This window comes from Lepidochelys kempii, chromosome 8 (assembly GCF_965140265.1).
Source record: "Lepidochelys kempii isolate rLepKem1 chromosome 8, rLepKem1.hap2, whole genome shotgun sequence".
Taxonomy (NCBI): Eukaryota; Metazoa; Chordata; order Testudines; family Cheloniidae; genus Lepidochelys; species Lepidochelys kempii.
In genome coordinates, this window is record NC_133263.1 from 104,035,332 (window position 1) to 104,057,180 (window position 21,849).

A 21,849-nucleotide genomic window follows, 5' to 3' on the forward strand; every position below is an offset into this window, starting at 1 on the left:
CTAGGGAGGTGGTGGAATCTCCTTCCTTAGAAGTTTTTAAGGTCCGGCTTGACAAAGCCCTGGCTGGGATAATTTAGTTGGGGATTGGTCCTGCTTTGAGCAGGGGGTTGGACTAGATGACCTCCTGAGGTCCCTTCCAACCCTGATATTCTATGATTCTAAGAACAACAGTTACGAAAAGGTAGGTAACCGTTTTTTCTTCTTTGAGTGCTTGCTCATGTCGATTCCATTCTAGGTGACTCACAAGCAGTATCAATGAAGGTGGGCTTGGAGTTCATGATCTTGCAGCGTGCAGCACTGCCCTGCCAAAGCCAGCATCATCCCAGGCCTGCTGGGCAAGTGCGTAATGGGACATAAACATGTGGAACAGGTGACCAGGTAGCAGCTCTACAGATTTACTGGATCAGCACCCGAGCCAGGAAGGCTGCTGATGACGCTTGCGCTCTAGTTGAGTGCACCGTGACTAATGCTGGTGGAGGTGCTTTTGCCAGCTCATAGCAGTAGTGGATGCAGTCCGTGATCTGGGACGAAATCCTTTGAGCAGACACTGGGTAACCTTTCAGCCTGTCTGCCACTGCAATGAACAGCTGTGTTGACTTAGGAAACAGCTTTGTCCTGTCAATGAAGAAGGCCAGCTCCCTCCTGACGTCCAGGGCGTGCAACTTCTTCCAATTTATGAGGCTTTGGGAAGACGACAAGTAAGTATATGTCCTGGCCAGTATGAAGCTAGGAAACTACCTTAGGCAGGAATGCTGGGTGCGGCCACAGCTAGACCTTATCCTTGTAGAATACCATATAGGGTGGTTCTGAAGTAAGTGTCCTGACCTCAGACACCCTGCGAGCATATGTTACCACAACCAGGAACAAAACCTTCCAGGAGAGAAAAAGAAAAGAGCAGGAAGCTAGAGGTTCAAAGGGAGGCCCCATGAGCCTTGACAGCATGAGGTTCAAGTCCCAGGGAGGGACAGGGTCCCGGACATGAGGGTAGAGGGGCTCCAGACCTTTCAAAAACAGGGCAGTCATGACGTGAACTGTCTTGGAATGGAGGGTGGAAAGCCGAAATAGTGGCCAGGTGGACCCTGATCAATGACAGGGACAAGCGCTGGAGCTTGAGGTGCAGCTCGGATACGTCGTTCCGAAGCCCAGCACGTGAACATTTTCCACTTGGCCAGGTAAGTCACTCTGGTGGAGGACTTTCTCCTACCCAACACGACCTGTTGAACCCAGACCAAGCATTCCCGCTCTTCCGCATTCAGCAATGCAGTAACCATGCTGTCAAGTACAATGCCACCAGGTTCGGGTGCAGCAGGTCTGGCCAGAGAGATAGCTGCAGAAGGGCGGCTACCGAAAGGTCCAGCAGCATGCCGAACCAGTGCTGACGAGGCCACTGGGGGGTATCAGGATAACCTTCGCCCTGTTTGATCTTCATGAGGATCCTGTGGATCAACAGCACTGGCAGGAAGGCATACATCAGGGCCCCTGACCATGAGAGCAGGAAAGCGTCTGACAGGGGACCCGTGTCCATCCCTCAGCGCGAACAGAACACATAGCATTTCTAGTTCTGGTGGGATGCGAACAGGTCCACCTGGGGAATCCCCACTTTTGGATCATACTGACTGCCTCTGGATGGAGTGACCACTCATGGTGAGACAAGAAGATCCTGCTGAGGCGATCAGCTAACACATTCCTGGTCCCGGGCAGGTGCATGGCTACCAGATGAATAGCATGTCACACACAAGTCCAAAGGCTGAGAGCTTCTTGGGAAAGGGCTGATGACCTGGCTCTGCCCTGCCTGTTGATTAATACATAGTGGTGGTATTGTCCATGAGGACCTGCACCACCTTTCGCATCAAGTGGGGCAAGAAAGCAGTCAGGTGAGCGCCATGGTGAGCGGGTGGTTCTTCACATGGAAGATCAGGTCCGATAGGGCCTGAAAATGAGCCTTCCAAAGGAAGGCTCTGGCTCACATGGAGTCGAGAACCACCCCAATGAACCCTATTCTTTGGACAGGCCTTAAGATGGATTTTTGCTCGTTTATCAACGGGCCCAGGTCACGACAGGTGGATCGCACCAGATCGAGGCTCCTCTGTACCTGTTCCCAAGACCTGCCCTTGATGGGCCAGTCGTCAAGATACAGGAAGACCTGGACCCCTCAATGTCTCAGGTAAGTGGTCACTGGCACCATACATTTTGTGAAGACCCTGGGGGCCAATGAGAGGCCAAAGGGCAGCACCATGAATTGGAAATGGCTTCCGTCCACTATGAAACGGAGGAAATGTCTATGACCTTGGAATATGGAAATAAGGTCCATCAAGTTGAGGGGGGCGTACCGGTCTCCCAGATACAGGGAGGAGATGATGGAGGCCAGAGAGACCATGAGAAACTGCAACTTCCTGAGAGACTTGTTGAGGCATTGCAGGTCCAGAATGGGTCTAAGGCCCCCTTTTTTTTACAGGATTCAGAAATAATGTGAGTAGAAAGCTTTTCCTGTCATGTTCCAAGGGACCTCCTCGACCGCCCCCAAGTGAAGGAGGTTCTCGACCTCTTGAATGAGGAGCTGCTCATGAGAAGGGTCCATGAAGAGGGACAGAAGACAGAGAGAGTGGGAGGGTGGGGTGGCCAAAAACTACATGGTATAGCCTTGAGACACTATCTCCAGCACCCAGCGGTCTGAGTTGACCCCTGACCAGGCCAAACGGTAGGGACGAAGATGGTTGAGGAAAGAATAGGGTGTCTCCTGGGAGGTAACTGGGGCATCGCTCTCGACTGCACCCTCAAAATGAGCACTTCTGGCCCCGGGGTGCTTCGACAGGTTTAAAACAAACACAAGAAAGTATTTTTTCATGCAATACGGTCAACCTCTGGAGCTCCTTGCCAGAGGGTGTTGTGAAGGCCAATACTAAAACGGGGTTCAAAAGGGAGCTAGATAGATTCATGGAAGATAGGTCCACCAATGGCTATTAGCTAGGATGGGCAGGAATGGTGTCCCTAGCCTCAGTTTGCCAGAAGCTGGGATTAGGTGACAGGGCATGGATCACTTGATGATAACCTGTCTGTTCATTTCCTTTGGGGCACCTGCCATCGGCCACAGTCAGAGGACAGGATAATGAGCTTGATGGACCTTTGGTCTGACCCAGTATGGCTGTTCTTATGACAGGACGGACTGCACAGGTGAGCGGGAGGAGGAAGGGCAGTGGCAGTTGAAACTAACATCCCTGCCCCTTCTCCTTGTAGACCGTGGATGAGGCTGCAAAGGCTTCGGTGGCGGGGGGCGGCCAGAACTGCTTTCTTACAGACTGCGGTGTATGCATGTCCAACGAGTGAAGAGTGGCCCGAGTGTTTTTTAACCAATGCAGCCTCACATCCATCTGCTCTGAAAAAAGACTGATCCCATTATATGGGAAGTCATGGATTGAGGTCTGCATCTCTTGGGAGAGACTGGTGGTCTGAAGCCGGGAGCTGCGCCTCATAACCACCGCCGACGTGATCACCTAGCCATCGAGTCAGCCATGGCCCATGACGTTTGAAGAAAGCACTGAGCCACCACTAGGGTGCTGAATTCGTAGGCCAAACCTTGTGGGAGGGACTCCTTGAACTTATGGAGGGGGTCTCAGACGTTGAAATTGTATGTCCCTAGGAGGCTTTGATGGTTCACCACCCAGAATTGTAGGCTGGCAGTTGAATAAATTTTTCTCCCAAACAGGTCCAATCTTTTGGCCTCCTTATTTTTGGTAGTCGAGCTGGTATGCCCTTTTTTATCTTTTTCATTGGCCGCAGAGGGTGGGTGTAAGGGTACTCAAACCCTTTGGCCAGGACAAAGTATTTCTTTTTGGCCCATTTAGAGATGGGAGGGATGGATGAAGGAGTTTGCCAGAGGGCCTTGGCAATTTTGAGGACACCATCATGCACTGGTAGTGCGACATGAGCAGGGGTAGAGGCTGACAGGACATTCAACAATGTGTCCGCCTGCTCACCCATTTTCTCCACCTACAGGCTCAAGTTCTTGGCCACCCATCGAAGCAAAGCCTTGTGTTCTTTACAATCGTCTGGTGGGCTGGCCCTTGAGGGTCCCGCAACCAAATTGTCTGGGGACAAAGATGGGGATTGTACCACCGAGGCAGGCCCTGGGGCATCTTCCCCTGTGGGGGAGGGAGGCTTAGGGAAAGGTGCAGTCTCCTCTGCCTCGACGTCCAGGTGCGCCTCATGCACCAAGCCCGGTGCTGTCAGTGCCACCATCTGTTGCTCCCAGGCGGCGGCCGATGAGCAGTGTGAAGGGGGCATTCCCCATGTAATCTAGTAAGACCACTGTGCCTTGCTGCCAAGACAGCACCGTCAATGTCAGAACAGCCTCGGGTGCCCATTCGCGCCGGTGGAGTCTAGGCGAGGGGCTGAACTGCCCTTCCGTGCCAGAGGAATCCCCTCCAGTGACCACGGTGGGGCCATCGATGCCTGAATCTGTCTGCTGTCGCCATCCCAGATCAGTGCCCAAAGCAAGGGGACCGGAGACGTGACGGAGAGTGCTCCCACAGGTTAGGTGACCAGGACTTCCGCCAAGAGGACAACCGGCGGGAAGGCGAATGGTGCGGGTAGTACTGAGACTAGCATCTCCCTCTAGGCAATCTGCGTTGAGACGGCGGGGACCGTGATTGTGCTGCCAGTGACCAAGGGTGAGCCCAGAGGATCTGTGCTGAGACTCCAGCGATCTGCGGCATGGAGGTGGAGAGTGCTGCTTCGCCTCGGGGGATCGGCAGCACTCTACTGCCCCGAGTGGCCTGAGCGGCTGGGTTGCCCTTGTGGGGAGCCTTTGCCGCTTCCTGTGGCACGTGCTATGTCAGGGGTGTGGGCAGAGGCCTTTGCTCTCTCGGCGCCGAGGGAGCTCGTGAAGGCATTGGTGCTGTCAGGGGTTTAGGTCCCATGCTGCTCCTGGGATCGGTAGTGGACGTTTTAAGGGGCTACGGGCCCTGACCGGGGAGGCACGGATGTGTGGCTCCGGAGTGGCCAGGCGGCCCGAAGTGAGTCCCTTGCCCGATGACCCTTGGCCCTTCTTGCCTGGTGCCGGGGAGCTGTGCTTCCTTGCTTTCTTTTTTGGCACTGGCAAGGAGGAACAGTGCTGGGTGGAGCCCAGTGCCAGGGGCACACTGTGCACCGAGGCTGAGGTACTGGCGAGTCCTGGCGGGGCAGCACAGAAGCCGGACGGAAACGGACTCCACGAGGAGAGCCTGTAAACGAATATCCCCCTCTTCCTGTGTGTGGGGCCTGAAAGTTTTTATAAATACGGTACTTATCTCTCACCTGTGATTCCCCTAAGCACTTGAGGCAGCTGCTAAGGGGTTTACTTACAGGCAGTCCAGTCCAGGCTTAAACCTGGGAGACTGGGGCATGCCTCGCCTGGGGCGAAGTCCTCACTAAAACTCTAACTACTAACTACTTAACGTTAAGTACTATAAACAAACTATTTACAAGGCCTAACGCTCAAAGACAGTAAAGGCAAAAAACTGCTAGCTCTTGTTATGCAAGGAAAGGCACTCCACCTAACCCCCACGGGCGGTAAGAAGGAACTGAGAGTGTTTAGGGCCAGCGGTGCCTGATATACCGACACATGAATGTGGCACTCGAAGGGGTGCTACTGCTGATCCTATGGACACCACTAAGGCAAAAATCTTCAACGACCACGCACGTGGGCACGCACACACCTAGAATGGAACTGACATGAGCAAGAACTCGAAGAAGAAGAATCCATTTCTACTTGATGGCAGAGCCTGTGTGAGAGGAAGAGGTCAGACGTGGATGATCTCCAGGGCCCACACAATGATGGCATAACGTTTGTGAGAGATGGAAAATTCTGCTTAGATAAGATAAAGAAGCATAGTACTTTCCAGTGACCCAAGGCACAGAAATTCTCCTGGCAACACAGCATGGTGATCCACTAAATATAGCTGCACCAGCAGTGCCAGGATAACGAAACGCAGACTTTACAGATTTAGTGCTACTGGTATCTTGGCTATTTTAAATAGTGATGTAATTTTTCTCTTCCTTTTTTTGTTTCTTGTTCTAATAAAAACAGTTTAAAACAATTTTATATTTTAAACTGAGCATCAACACACAACTTAGACCAAATTAAAACATATTTTAGTAAAGGTATAGACAAAGGGGTCCCCTGAGCCTCCAAATCTCCCATTTTTCCTCCCCTTCCCTTCATTAAAAGCCAAAAGCAACAGTAACCCTCTCTACAGAGGAATGCTTGATGCAGCTACCTTGGGAAGCAGGCTCTCTCTCCACTTCTGTCTGGCAGAGGAGTTTACTGGACAGGTGACACACTTCCCTTCTTAGAATCATAGAATATCGAGTTGGAAGGGACCTCAGGAGATCATCTAGTCCAACCCCCTGCTCAAAGCAGGCACAATCCCCAATTTTTTTTGCCCCAGATCCCTAAATGGCCCCCTCAAAGATTGAACTCACAACCCTTCTTCTCCCCCATTCCTTAAGGCTCTCAAGAGCTTTCTTGGCACAGCTTCCAGCCCCTCCTTTTCTGGGATGGAATTTGATCCCCACATGGCAGCACTTGTATTTCTATACTCTTTTCACAGCACCTTGCTCCTGAGGCAAAAATCTAAGGTGCCATGCACTTGATGCCCTTATGTAAGTTTTGTAAAAAAACAGTTTTACACAATGAAACATTAATAGAAATATTTCTGTAAAAGCCATTTTAAAAATCTATGAAAACAGTATGTTATTTGGATTTAAATATTACCCACCATCAACTGCCTTTGGAACCCTAACTTAGAAGCACAGCTGCCAACTTTCATGAGGTAAATAAGCACCCTGACTTTCACAATAAGTCAAAAATCAAGCTAATCTCATCTCAAAACAAGGCCAAAACAAGCCAATCCCTAAGAACCCCAACACTCTATGTGACTAGATCCCTCCAGCGTACAGCCTGGAACTGTGAGGGGGCCTGCTGTGCATCCCTGAGTCTCTCCCTCCCTTGCCAGGAACCAATCAAAAAAAGAAAAAGAAGCAACAAGCTACAACAAGCAACAAGCCAAAAAGAAACTCACAAGCCAATTAAGCCAAAAACAAGCCAAATTTCTGCATTTTTTTCGCGAGTCTGGCATGTCTGCTCAGAAGTGCTGTTTAGTGTATAGGGAATCAAGAGACCCCAGTTCTACTCCTGGCTCAGAAACTGACCTCCTGTGTGCAAGTCACTTTGTGTCTCTGTGCCTTTGTTTTCCTTCCAATCCTTTTTCTGGTTTGTTTATTTAGACTGCAAGCTCTTTGGGGGAAAAGGACTGTAACTACATGGTCTGTACAGCACCTAACCCAATTGTGCCCCAATGTCAGCTGGGGTTTCTTGGCCCTACTATAATAAATATTACACTGCCAGGACCATTGTATTGTGAGATGGAACAGAATGTGAAATTGTCCAGGCTAGTTCCATTCCCTACACTGAATGAAATGCAAAAGCTAGACAAAGAGCAGTGTTATGCCTAAAAGACCACAGTATACAGGTTGTGGCCTGGGAGCTTTGTAGCATTAATTGTTGCACAATTTAGGATTTTCAGGTCACTGTTTAAACATTAAATGCTCACACAGAAAGGCAGACACTGCAGCAAATGTCTTGTAAAATCATCAGTGGTATGTGCTAGGGGCAGATTCAAGTTTTCCCATCACTGTCATCACAAAACCACCTATGAAATACAATGCTTCTCTGAGGTTATACTGTTAAAAGGTTTGCTTTCTGTTTTGAAGAGGGCTTTAAATGTAATATTGTTAAAACTGTTGTAACAGCCAACAGCTTCAGAAAGTTATGCCTCTAGTTTTATTGAAAGCTTTCCTTCATGCAGTCCTGAAACCAGATCCCAGGCTGCTGTCAACTGGCATGATTCAAGTGACTTCAGTGCAGCAAAACTGATTTACACCTGCTCAGGATCTGACCTTCCCCCCCTTTTTAAATAGGAATACATTTAAACCATTTGTATTTTTTAATCAGTAGAACCTGCTCTCATCCCTCCTGCCTGCCTCCTCTTCTCCCCGTCCCCTGTATAACAGGTATGGATCCAGATAATTAATATGCAACCACGACATTTATGACTAACAATAGCTCATCCTTAGGTGATGCCTGATAAATAGCATAAAGTCTGCTGCCAGCAATATAAAGGGGTGTCAGAGGTGGGAAGCAACTCAATTGACTGACTAGCAAAGGCTTTCCTTCAATTATCTGGTTTCAGAGTAGCAGCCGTGTTAGTCTGTATTCGCAAAAAGAAAAGGAGTACTTGAGGCACCTTAGAGACTAACCAATTTATTTGAGCATGAGCTTTCGTGAGCTACAGTTCACTTCATTGGATGCTGTAGCTCACGAAAGCTCATGCTCAAATAAATTGGTTAGTCTCTAAGGTGCCACAAGTACTCCTTTTCTTTTTGCTTCAATTATCTGATACTCAGGACCATACCCAGGGGCGATCTTTGACTTCTTCTCCCTGCCCCATATATCGCAACTGTTTCCAAATCCTGCCTTCCTCCAAAGCATTTCGAAGATTCATCTTTCTATCTATCTACCAGCTAAAATTCCTGTTTAGGCTCACATCATCTCCCATCCTGATTACCACAACCCCCGCTTCTCTGGCAACACTCAGATGGTTTCTTTCAGTCCAAGCAAAATGCAGCCACTCGGATCATCTTCCTCATACATGAATCTGATCTTACTATCCTCTTAGAATCCCTCCCCCACATCAGGTTCAGTCTTATCCTTGATTTCAAGGCCCAAAATTTATCGGCTCCTTGCTACTTATCCAGCCTTCTCTCTTTTTGTGTTATGCTGCCCTCACTCCCATCCTGTGCCCTCCATTCTGCTAAGGATGCCAAATTCAATACCCCATTTATCTGTTTCATTCACAGTTGTCTTCACACCTTCCGTCTATTGTTTCTTACACTACACCCAGCACCATGGAATCTGAGCTCCTTCCAAAAGGATGTGACCAGCAGCTGTTATATGAGGTTCCCCATACCACCAACTACATTTGGAACTCCCTTCCTAAACTTGTCTACAAGGCAACTGCCCTCTCTGCATTTCAATACCTCTGTATTATGCTAGTGAAACACTACGCTTTCCTTTTGCAAATGTTAAACTAATACTAAATTTAACCTATTAACTGTTTCTCCTTGATATAGCAATATTGCTAACTGTTTTCTTGTCATGACTAAAGACTGGGACCAGAGAGAGAAAAAGACAGGCTGCAACCAGTCTCATGTTGCAGACATTTATCTACTGGTAAATTCAGAGTATTTAATTTTAAAATAGTATATTAAAAAAAGAGATTCAAACATCAGGGGTAGCAAAGAGATCAAGAATTGATGAACAAATATGTAGAATTTGATTGGCTTCGTGAACAAATAGGTTTCTTTAGAAAACAGAAGATCAGGATCCCTTAGAACAGACTTCATCTACTGATTAGGAAGCGGGACCTGAAAGAGTGCCATGGAAATGTGACTAATATACTGTGTGTCTATCCTCACCCTTATCACCTTGTTTTATCCCATCCTTGGCTCTCCAACCCTTCTGTCTCTGGCTTTTTTAGACTGCATGTCCCTCATGCAGGAACTCTGAATCATCTCCCATGTGTGGAAAGAACCTTGCAGTAGCACCCAAAATGTGCAACTAAAAACAATATAATAATAATAATGGAGTGACAATCAGCACCTGTAGAGAAGAGACAGAAATGTTGAAGACATTTCTAGACTCTAAAATCAGTCTAATATGAATCTGAAACAGACCCTAAAAACCTCTAAGTGATAACTACTTTCCAAAGTAGAAAATACACTCAGGTGGCTTTCACCCGCTAATCATAAGAAACAAAATGTGTTAACTTACCTACGGGCAGGAACAAAGGAAAAATGAGCAGGTGCATTGGGAGAGAAATTCCTGGGACTGTCCAAAGGACTGCTACCTGTTTGAGAAAGTGGAGAACATTTACATTTGTGTTACATTCACAACAAACTCTCTCCTTGTCACAATATTTGATGAGTGAGTTAGCATGCTACATGAATAATTTGGATTAAGATCTGTAGTTACAAAGAACAAAGAGTTTAGATCTTTGAACCTTTTAATAGCCTGAGCAATACCTTGTTAAATATATTTTTGACTGTGGGGAAAAAAAAATGGAAAGTTGATTTTTTTCTCTCTACCATGAAATTAATGTTTTTACTTACTTTTTAGAATGTAAGTTAAGATGTGGACTTTCCAGTTTCAATTGTTAACAAAAACTAAGTAACACACAATGCAACAACTATATACAATATACTTGTTCTTGGATTTTTTTTTAATGATTCTTGTATATGAGTTAATCCAATATTTAGCAATGAGAAACGCTAGTTAGAAAGGAAGCTGATTACTTTCTACTCAAGATTAAAGAGGATATCAAAGGAAGTACTTCTGTTCTCCCACTGTGAGATGTATTGGTGCAGACTGTGCTCTGTAAATAACATGTATTTTACTGAACAATCTTGCAAACCCAGCATAGTGCTCCTTACTGTGAATATATTCCAGTGGGACTGCTCATGGTAGCAAAACAGTACACCCATGAGTAAATGCTCACAGGAATGGACCATAAGATCAATGTGGTATTTTTAAAAACTCTTTGCCTGTTAATTTCCAATGTTCTGAAATACAGTATTTATTAAGTACACTTTTCTAGCCCACCTTGATTATCATGCACATTGTAGGGAGAGTGGTCACTTTGGATGAACTATTACCAGCAGGAGAGTGAGTTTGTGTGTGTATGGGGGCGGAGGGTGAGAAAACCTGGATTTGTGCTGGAAATGGCCCAACTTGATTATCGTACACATTGTAAGGAGAGTGATCACTTTAGATAAGCTATTACCAGCAGGAGAGTGGGGTGGGAGGAGGTATTGTTTCATGGTCTGTGTGTATAATGTCTTCTGCAGTTTCCACAGTATGCATCTGATGAAGTGAGCTGTAGCTCACGAAAGCTTATGCTCAAATAAATTGGTTAGTCTCTAAAGTGCCACAAGTACTCCTTTTCTTTTTGCGAATACAGACGAACACGGCTGTTACTCTGAAACTTTTCTATCACTGAAAATGAAAATTCCAATGGGTTAGTAAACTGAAGGAAAGGATCTTTGAAAACTTATGGCGATCGGGGGAGGTATTGGATGATTGTAAAAAGACAAAAATAGTGCCTATGTTTAAAAAGATGGGGAGGAGAATCCAGGGAACAACAGACCTGTCAGCCTCACCTCAGTTCCTGGAAAAATCATGGAGCAGATCCTCAAGGAATCCATTTTGAAGCACTTGGAGGAGAGGAAGGTGATTAGGAACAGTCAACATGGATTCATCAAGGGCAAGCCATGCCTGACCAACCTGATTGCCTTCTATGATGAGATAACTGGCTCTGTGGATGTGGGGAAAGCAGTGGACGTGATATATCTTGACTTTAGCAAAGTTTTGATACGGTCTCCCACAGTATTCTTGCCAGCAAGTTAAAGAAGTATGGACTGGATGAATGGACGATAAGGTGGATAGAAAGCGGGCTAGATCGTTGGGCTCAATAGGTAGTGAGCGGGGATTTGATAGCAGCCTTCAACTATCTGAAGGGGGGTTCCAAAGAGGATGGAGCTCGGTTGTTCTCAGTGGTGGCAGATGATAGAACAATGAGCAATGGTCTCAAGTTGCAGTGGGAAGGTCTAGATTGGATATTGGGAAAAACTATTTCACTAAGAGGCTGGTGAAGCACTGGAATGGGTTGCCTAGGGAGGTGGTGGAATCTCCATCCTTAGACGGTTTTAAAGCCCAGCTTGACAAAGCCCTGGCTGGGATGATTTAGTTGGGGTTGGGTCCTGCTTTGAGCAGATTAGACTAGATGACCTCCTTCGGTCTCTTCCAACCTTAATCTTCTATGATTCTATGATCAAGAATACCAAAGTCTTGCTCAGGTAGCACTAGAATTCTTCTCTCCAGCAACTGTTATATGACATAGCAACATACAGTTTGTATGTGCAAAAAGAAAAGGAGTACTTGTGGCACCTTAGAGACTAACCAATTTATTAGAGCATAAGCTTTCGTGAGCTACAGCTCACTTCCTCAGATGCATATCGTGGAAACTGCAGCAGGCTTTATATATTTTTATATATATATATATATATATATATATATATATATATATATATATATATATATATATAATATATATTATATTTATATAGGCTCTAATAAATTGGTTAGTCTCTAAGGTGCCACAAGTACTCCTTTTCTTTTTGCGAATACAGACTAACACGGCTGTTACTCTGAAACCTGTCAGTTTGTATGTGGTACATCACAAATGTGTTTCATTTTAAAGATAAGTGTAGAAAATCTCTCTGAAATCTGAAATGATTTAACAACTGAATGCTGAAACCCAATGGAGTTAAAAGTTCACAAAAATACACTACAGCCTTAACAGCATATAGTCACTTCAGTGGGTTTACTCTTAAAGACAGGCACATACTTAAATGGTTTGTCCATGTTGACTGTTCCTAATCACCTTCCTCTCCTCCAAGTGCTTCAAAATGGATTCCTTGAGGATCTGCTCCATGATTTTTCCAGGAACTGAGGTGAGGCTGACAGGTCTGTTGTTCCCTGGATTCTCCTCCCCATCTTTTTAAACATAGGCACTATTTTTGTCTTTTTACAATCATACAATTAAGTCAGGTCCTTAATCCCAAACACATAATTCAGAATAGACACTACCAACTAACTAATAGTGATTTCTTTGATTGCACACAGTAAAATTACATTACTGTTATGGCAACAGGGCAACAAACATGTATTGGGCAAGCACTACACTACAAGAATGACATGTGCTGAAGCTGGAAATGTTCTCAATATAATTCAGAATTAAAATCTCATTTTTAATTTGATTTATTTTATAACACATACTGGTGACAGCTACAGAAGTGAGTTCAAATGATTTCTTGTTAAGAGTAAAGTTCTTTCAATGACCAGGTATCTCAAAGGGCTTGTCTTGACTTCAGTAGGATCTGCAAGTGTTCAGCACCCCTAAAAAACAAGCTATTACTAGTCATTTATCAAAGCCCCTCTTCAGCAAAGCACTTAAGCATATGCTTAAAATACACTGACTTCAATGGAATTTAAACAAGTGCTTAATTGCTTTGCTGAACAGAGATGGACTTAAACTTCATCTAGTATCATGAAAAAGTTACATTAACTGTGTTAAAATGCATCCAGAAACTAAGAGCTATTTAATGTTTTAGGCAAAAAAAATGTATTTAACTAGCAAACTGAAAGAACTAGCAAGAGTCTCACATAGTGTGAGCCTATATGATTTTTTCACACATCAGCATCCATGTGGAGTGGTCTGCATATACAAATTCACTGCATTCTCCACATTGCTTGTGGCTCTTCCGGTCGGCTGACCTTGGGCGTATTTAGAGAGACAAGGTGAGTGAAGAAATATCTTTTATTGGACCAACTTCTGTTGGTGGTAGAGACAAGCTTTGAGTTTACACAGAGCTCTTCTTCAAGTCTGGGAAACTTACTCAGTGTGTCACAGCAAAATATGTGATGGAATAGATTGTTTAGCATAAGTCCCACCATCAACCTCAGCCTGGTCCAGTCCACACAAGAGATCCACTTCCTGGACACTACAGTGCTAATAAACCATGGTCACATAAACACCACCCTACACCGGAAACCTCCTGACCGCTATTCCTACCTACATGCCTCCAGCTTTCACCCTGACCACACCACACGATCCATCGTCTACAGCCAAGCTCTGCGATACAACCGCATTTGCTCCAACCCCTCAGACAGAGACAAACACCTACAAGATCTCTATCAAGCATTCTTACAACTACAATACCCACCTATGGAAGTGAAGAAACAGATTGATAGAGCCAGAAGAGTTCCCAGAAGTCACCTACTACAGGACAGGCCTAACAAAGAAAATAACAGAGCGCTACTAGCCGTCACCTTCAGCCCCCAACTAAAACCCCTCCAACGCATTATTAAGGATCTACAACCTATCCTGAAGGATGAACCAACACTCTCACAAATCTTGGGAGACAGGCCAGTCCTTGCCTACAGACAGCCCCCCAACCTGAAGCAAATACTTACCAACAACCACATACCACACAACAGAACCACTAACCCAGGAACCTATCCTTGCAACAAAGCCTGTTGCCAACTGTGCCCACATATCTATTCAGGGGACACCATCAAAGGGCCTAATAACATCAGCCACACCATCAGAGGCTCGTTCACCTGCACATCCACCAATGTGATATATGCCATCATGTGCCAGCAGTGCCCCTCTGCCATGTACATTGGTCAAACTGGACAATCTCTACGTAAAAGAATAAATGGACACAAATCAGATGTCAAGAATTATAACATTCATAAATCAGTCGGAGAACACTTCAATCTCTCTGGTCACGCAATCACAGACATGAAGGTCGCTATCTTACAACAAAAAAACTTCAAATCCAGACTCCAGCGAGAAACTGCTGAATTGGAATTCATTTGCAAATTGGATACTATTAATTTAGGCTTAAATAGAGACTGGGAGTGGCTAAGTCATTATGCAAGGTAGCCTATTTCCCCTTGTTTTTTTCTACCCCCCACCCCGACGTTCTGGTTAAACTTGGATTTATGCTGGAAATGGCCCACCTTGATTATCATGCACATTGTAAGGACAGTGGTCGCTTTGGATAAGCTATTACCAGCAGGAGAGTGAGTTTGTGGGGGGGGGGGGGGGGGCGGAGGGTGAGAAAACCTGGATTTGTGCTGGAAATGGCCCAACTTGATGATCACTTTAGATAAGCTATTACCAGCAGGAGAGTCGGGTGGGAGGAGGTATTGTTTCATGGTCTCTGTGTATATAATGTCTTCTGCAGTTTCTATGGTATGCATCCGATGAAGTGAGCTGTAGCTCATGAAAGCTCATGCTCAAATAAATTGGTTAGTCTCTAAGGTGCCACAAGGACTCCTTTTCTTTTAGCATAAGTAGTTAACATATATTTCAAGGGACCATTAAAGATGAAGGGGCCTGTTAAAACCCCTTCTGTCATAGGGAGGAAAGAAAGGGAGGAGGAGGAGAAAAAAAAGCAGCTGGTGGAGGGGTTGTTAGTGGGTTATAAAGCAATAAGCCATAAACCCAGTGCGTCTCTATTTAGTCCGTGCTTTTTAGTGCCCAGCAAAGTTATGAATTTATGCTCCCAGGGTTGTCTTTTGAAAGTGTTGTGCAGGTTTCCTTTGAGGATGGGGACTGATAGGTCAAATATAAAATGATTGTTTTGTGAGAAATATTCCCCTACAGGTGATACAATGTTTTTGTCTTATTTTCCTGTGAGAGTCCATTCAAAAGTGTAATGTTTGGTTTCACCCACATAGTTGCTATTGGGGCATGTAGTGCACTGGATGAGGCATACCACATATCATCATAGACGTGTCGGACTCATTGATCTTACAAGGTGTGTTGATCATTATAGCAGTGAAGATGTATCTGCAGGTTCTCAATCTGTTGTTCTGGAAGGGTCTGATGCCACTTTGAGTTGCTGTGTCCTAGTCTGTGGGTAGCTTGCTTCTGATGGTGAGCTTGGGGTGGTTGGGGGATTGTTTCAAGGCCAGAAGAGGGTGTTTAGGAAAGATTTATTTCAGGATGGAGTCCCCTTCGAGTATAGGTTGTAGTTGTTTGATAATACCTCATATGGGTTCCAATGTGGGAGATAGGTGACAACTAGGGGTGCGCAGTAGGAGATTTTATTTCTGTATTGAAGTAGGTTCTCTCAGGGCATTGGATAGTCTGTTTCATGATGCAATCATCTACTCTGGTGGAGTGTCCTTGTCTTGTGATGAAAGGTGTATATCCTGGACTTTCTCCTCAGAACATATTCTATGGTATCTGAGTGCCTGAATGTAGATAACAGACTCCTTGGTGTGTTTGGGGTGGTTACTGAAGGTAGATGTGATGATCCATGGGTTTCTTGTATATCATTGTCCGAAGGGTTCCATTGTTGAAGCCGATCGTATCGTCCATGAAGTTGATACTGGTGTGGGAGTGTTCCAGAGAAAGTTTAATTGACAGGTGATGGTTGTTGAAGCTGTGATGGAAGTCTAAGAGGGACTTAAGTCATCTGTCCAGAGGATGCAAATAGCATCTGTATATCAGGTATATAATTAGTTTTGTGGTGCATTTGTGAACTCAGGCATATGTAGCTGCATCCACTTCTGAATTTGCTAGGTGCTCCCGTGATGGCTGGTTTTCAACAGTAGCCAAGGAATGAGAGTGCTGCTTTGATGGGCATGATGAGATAATATTGGGTTTCAGAGTAGCAGCCGTGTTAGTCTGTATCTGCAAAAAGAACAGGAGTTCTTGTGGCACCTTAGAGACTAACAAATTTATTAGAGCATAAGCTTTCGTGAGCTACAGCTCACTTCATCGGAAGCACAGAACAGAACATATAGTAAGAAGATAAATATAAATATATATATATATATATATATATATATATATACACATACACACACACACACACACAGATAAGGTGGAAGTTGCCATACAAACTGTAAGAGGCTAATTAAGATGAAAAGGAGGACTTGTGGCACCTTAGAGACTAACCAATTTGGTTAGTCTCTAAGGTGCCACAAGTCCTCCTTTTCTTTTTGCGAATACAGACTAACACGGCTGTTCCTCTGAAACCTGTAATTAAGATGAGCGATTATCAGCAGGAGAAAAAAAAACTTTTGTAGTGATAATCAAGATGGCCCATTTAGACAGTTGACAAGAAGGTGTGAGGATACCTAATATGCGTAATGACCCAGCCACTCCCTGTCTCTATTCAAACCCAAGTTAATGGTATCTAGTTTGCATATTAATTCAAGCTCAGCAGTTTCTCATTGGCGTCTGTTTTTGAAGCTTTTCTGTTGCAAAATTGCCACCCTTAAGTCTTTTACTGAGTGCCCAGAGAGGTTGAAGTGTTCTCCTATCGGTTTTTGAATGTTAGGATTCCTGATGTCAGATTTGTGTCCATTTATTCTTTTACGTAGAGACTTTCTGGATTGGCCAATGTACACGGCAGAGGGGCATTGCTGGCACATGATGGCATATCTCACATTGGTAGATGTGCAGGTGAATGAGCCCCTGATGGCGTGGCTAATGTGATTAGGTCCTATGATGGTGTCACTTGAATAAATAAGTGGACAGAGTTGGCATTGGGCTTTGTTGCAAGTATAGGTTCCTGGGTTAGTGTTTTTGTTGTGTGGCTGCTGGAGACTATTTGCTTCAGGTTGGGGGGCTGTCTGTAAGCGAGGACTGGTCTGTCTCCCAAGATCTGGAGAGTGAGGGATAATTTTTCAGAATAGATTGTAGATCCTTGATGATGCGTTGGAGAGGTTTTAGTTGGGGGTTGAAGGTGACAGCTAGTGGTGTTCTATTATTTTCTTTGTTGGGCCTGTCCTGTAGTAGGTGACTTCTGGGTACTCTTCTGGCTCTGTCAATCTGTTTTTTCACTTCAGCAGGTGGGTATTGTAGTTTTAAGAATGCTTGATAGAGATCTTGTAGGTGTTTGTCTCTGTCTGAGGGATTGGAGCAAATGCAGTTGTATCTTAAAGCTTGACTGTAGACAATGGATCATGTGGTATGTCCCGGATGAAAGCTGGAGGCATGTAGGTAAGTATAGCAGTCAAGTTTCCAGTATAGGGTGGCGTTTATGTGACCATCGTTTATTGGCACAGTAGTGTCCAGGAAATGGATTAGTCTAGGTTGAGGTTGATGGTGGGATGGAAATTGTTGAAATCATGGTGGAATTCCTCAAGGGCTTCTTTTCCATGGGTCCAGATGATGAAGATGTCATCAATGTAGCGCAAGTAGAGTAGGAGCGATAGGGGACGAGAGGTAAGGAAGCGTTGCTCTGAGTCAGCCATAAAAATGTTGACATACTGTGGGGCCATGCGGGTACCCATAGCAGTGCCGCTGACTTGAAGGTATATATTGTCCCCAAATGTGAAACAGTTGTGGGTGAGGACAAAATACAAAGGTTAGCTACCAGGTTTGCCGTGACATTATCGGGGATACTGTTCCTGATAGCTTGTAGTCCATCTTTTTGTGGAATGTTGGTGTAGAGGGCTTCTATGTCCATAGTGGCCAGGATGGTGTTTTCTGGAAGATCACCGATGGATTGTAGTTTCCTCAGGAAGTCAGTGGGGTCTCAAAGATAGCTGGGAGTGCTGGTAGCGTAGGGCCTAAGGAGGGAGTCTACATAGTCAGACAGTCCTGCTATCAAGGTGCCAATGCCTGAGATGATGGGGCATCCAGGATTTCCAGGTTTATGGATCTTGGGTAGCAAACAGAATACCCCTGGTTGGGGTTCTAGGTATGGGTCTGCACAGATCTGTTCTTGTGCTTTTTCAGGGAGTTTCTTGATCAGATGGTGTAGTTTCTTCCGGTAATCCTCGGTGGGATACTGGATATCAAAGATTCTTCTCTTTATATGTGCTTCTACAAACCATTCTCCTATATTAACAAGGAAGATGAACCTTCTTTGTCTTGGTTGAGGGTGATGCCAAACAGGATTGTTGCTGACCTAAACAATGCAACTTACAATGCCAACAACATCAAGCATATCATTGGTGTGGAGAAGTGGGGCATTCTATACACACACACACACACACACACGTCATACCATTTTAACTACACCAGTTTAGTTAAAGTGATACAACTCTCTAGTGTGGAACAGTTGTACTAGTATAAAGGTGCTTATATGGGAAGGGAAATAAGAGATATCAACATACGGTGTCTTTATGCCAGTAATGAACTGTAATAAACTGCATCTACATTAGGGGTTGCATAACTACTTAGGTAAAAAAATCATATCTAACCAAAATACCTGTACAAAACCTGTAGAACTGACTTTAAAAAGAACTAGATAAATTCATGGAGGATAGGTCCATGAATGGCTATTAACCAGGATGGGCATGGATGGTGTCCCTAGACTCTATTTGCCAGAAGCTGGGAATGGGCAACAGTGAATGGATCACTGGATGATTAACTGTTCTGTTCATTCCCTCTGGAGTACCTGGCATTGGCTGCTGTCAGAAGACAGGATACTGGGCTAAATGGACCTTTGGTCTGACCCAGTATGTCCTTTCTTATGTTCTTAAGATGGACTTTTAAGAGAAGAATTTTAGACATGTACACGAAGCATAGAGGTGCAGGGGGCAGGGAGATTGGACAATGGTCAGAGAGGTAGGTTGGGATAGGGGTTTGGTTTTTTTTAATGGCAGGGACCAGATCATGCTTGTACCAGGGAAAGGAATTTGTGGAGAGAGGTGAGGGAGAGGGTAATAAGAGGGGGCAAGGGAAGTTAGGAGGCAGGAGGTTTTAGGTAGGTGGAGTGCCAATCACTCAACTATCCATATATCTGAAGTATTGCACATTCTATTCTTTTAAAAATAAATAGAAAGTGGAAAATCCTTTTTCCAAATGCTTAGAAATTTAATTATGAGCTAAAGTTCTTCAGTGATATCAAAGATATTAATCCAAAATTCACATGTAAATGTGATCTTTTCTGATACGCACTACTGGTAAACAGAGCTTCAGCCAATGTTTTTAAAAATAGAGCTGACATTAATTGAGGGTATTACCATCATAGACTAGTGCCATCATAGAATATCAGGGTTGGAAGGGACCTCAGGAGATCATCTTGTCCAACCCCCTGCTCAAAGCAGGACCAATCCTCAATTTTTGCCCCCAATCCCTAAATGGCCCCCTCAAGGATTGAACTCACAATCCTAGGTTTAGCAGGCCAATGCTCAAACCACTGAGCTATCATACCTAACCAAACCAAAGCTTAAGGTTTTTGAACATTAAAACGTAAATTACTCTAAAATTCTAATGCTGGGACCAGTTTTTAAAACAAAAACAGGGTTTATAAGTGATTTATCCTTCAGTTTATTGACAGAGGCATAATATTTAAGTGGTGTGCCCATGAAATAAAATTTGAGGTGAAAAATGCTTATTAGATTGAGTACATGTCTATGTGCAGTAGAATGTAACATGCAAAACTGTATACACTAATTCATTTGTTCTATTATAATGGATTATTAGAGAGGTGCTAATTTTATTTTAATTTTTAGGTTTAATTAATGCACATCAATTAAAATTAACTTTTTGAAGAAACTTTGATCTCTGAAAAAGATTTGGTGCCAAGAACTTTTAATTTAGTAGAGAATTCATATCAACAGGTGGACCAAGAGAGTAGGAAAGCTGAAAAAAAAAATCTAGGAAATCAGCTGAAATATTAGAAAGTGTAAGAATTTAAAATGTATGAACAGCAATCCCTGTGCACATTGCTTAACAACATTCATAGAGGATATGAAATTGATTTTTGATTTGGCCTGAAAACTTGATGTGTAGCTTATTATTAAACCAAGCGGGAGTCATGGAATGGTCTCAGAATTAGGGCTCCTCAGCGTGGCAGGCCATTCGTCATTGCAGTTTTTGCTTTCCAGCTTTGCAGACAGGACTCAAAATACATGAGTTATGCACGGTGTGCAACATGATTGCAGTCTCTGAGGTTTTCAGGCCCTTCAGCCTCCTTGTTGAATGTCGTGTTTGTGTAGGGTAGGTGCAACTTTAATGAAGTAGTGGCTGTCTGTGGGCCAGTGAGGGCATCGTGGGACTGCTAAACTGAAAGGATGACTCAGCCACACTCTCTTTCCCTTGACCATACCCAGGAAATGTAAAGGTTCGTTCCTATATGTCAAAGTTCCTTCCCCACTCTGAACTCTAGGGTACAGATGTGAGGACCTGCATGAAAGACCCCCCTAAGCTTATTCTTACCACCTTAGGTTAAAACTTCCCCAAGGTACAAACTTTTACCTTTTGTCCTTGGACCTTATGCTGCCACCACCAACCGTGTTAAACAAAGAACATGGAAAGATCCCACTTGGAGATGTCTTCCCCCCCCCCCCCAAATATCCCCCCAAGCACTACACCCCCTTTCCTGGGGAAGGCTTGATAAAAATCTTCACCAATTTGCATAGGTGAACACAGACCCAAACCCTTGGATCTTAAGAACAATGAAAAAGCAATCAGGTTCTTAAAAGAGAATTTTAATTAAAGAAAAAGTAAAAGAAAAACCTCTGTAAAATCAGGATGGTAAATACCTTACAGGGTAATCAGATTCAAAACATAGAGAATCCCTCTAGGTAAAACCTTAAGTTACAAAAAGACACAAAAACAGGAATATACATCCCATTCAGCACAACTTATTTTATCAGCCACTTAAAACAGAATCTAATTCATATCTAACTAGATTGCTTACTAACTCTTTACAGGAGTTCTGACCTGCATTCCTGCTTGGGTCCTGGCATCACACACACAGACAGACCCTTTGTTTCCCCCCGCTCCAGATTTTAAAGTATCTTGTCTCCTCATTGGTCACTTTGGTCAGGTGCCAGCGAGGTTATTTTAGCTTCTTAACCCTTTACAGGTAAAAGGACTTCCTCTGGCCAGGAGGGATTTTATAGCACTGTATGCAGAAAGGTGGTTACCCTTCCCTTTATATTTATGACACTATATCATTAACATTCTTGTAACAGTGTGTTGATTTATCTAATAAGTAGTCTTTGTAAAAGCACCACTTGAGACAGAGTGAGGAGTCTCAGATCCAACAGCAGCAATTCTAACCCTTGAGCAACAGGAGAATATACCTTTGCTCACAGAATAAATAGGTTTATATCATCTTTGCTGGGTGAGACCAACACACTTAGGCTTCTCTTATTAAAATTCCTTCAACTACAGAAGATGCAATAGTACTGGGAAATTTTTAAAGGAA

The 21,849-nt window shown here is 44.3% G+C and overlaps 1 protein-coding gene across 12 annotated transcripts in view; it reads right to left on the reverse strand.

Annotated features, from left to right (window-relative positions):
* MAST2 (microtubule associated serine/threonine kinase 2) overlaps positions 1-21,849 on the reverse strand; it is a 388,109-nt gene that overhangs the window by 83,460 nt on the left and 282,800 nt on the right. For all 12 annotated transcript variants that reach the window (XM_073357844.1, XM_073357842.1, XM_073357843.1 and 9 more), the window contains one exon: positions 9,869-9,944. In XM_073357844.1, coding sequence (XP_073213945.1) covers positions 9,869-9,944 — 76 coding nt within the window. The remainder of the gene's footprint in view (positions 1-9,868; positions 9,945-21,849) is intronic.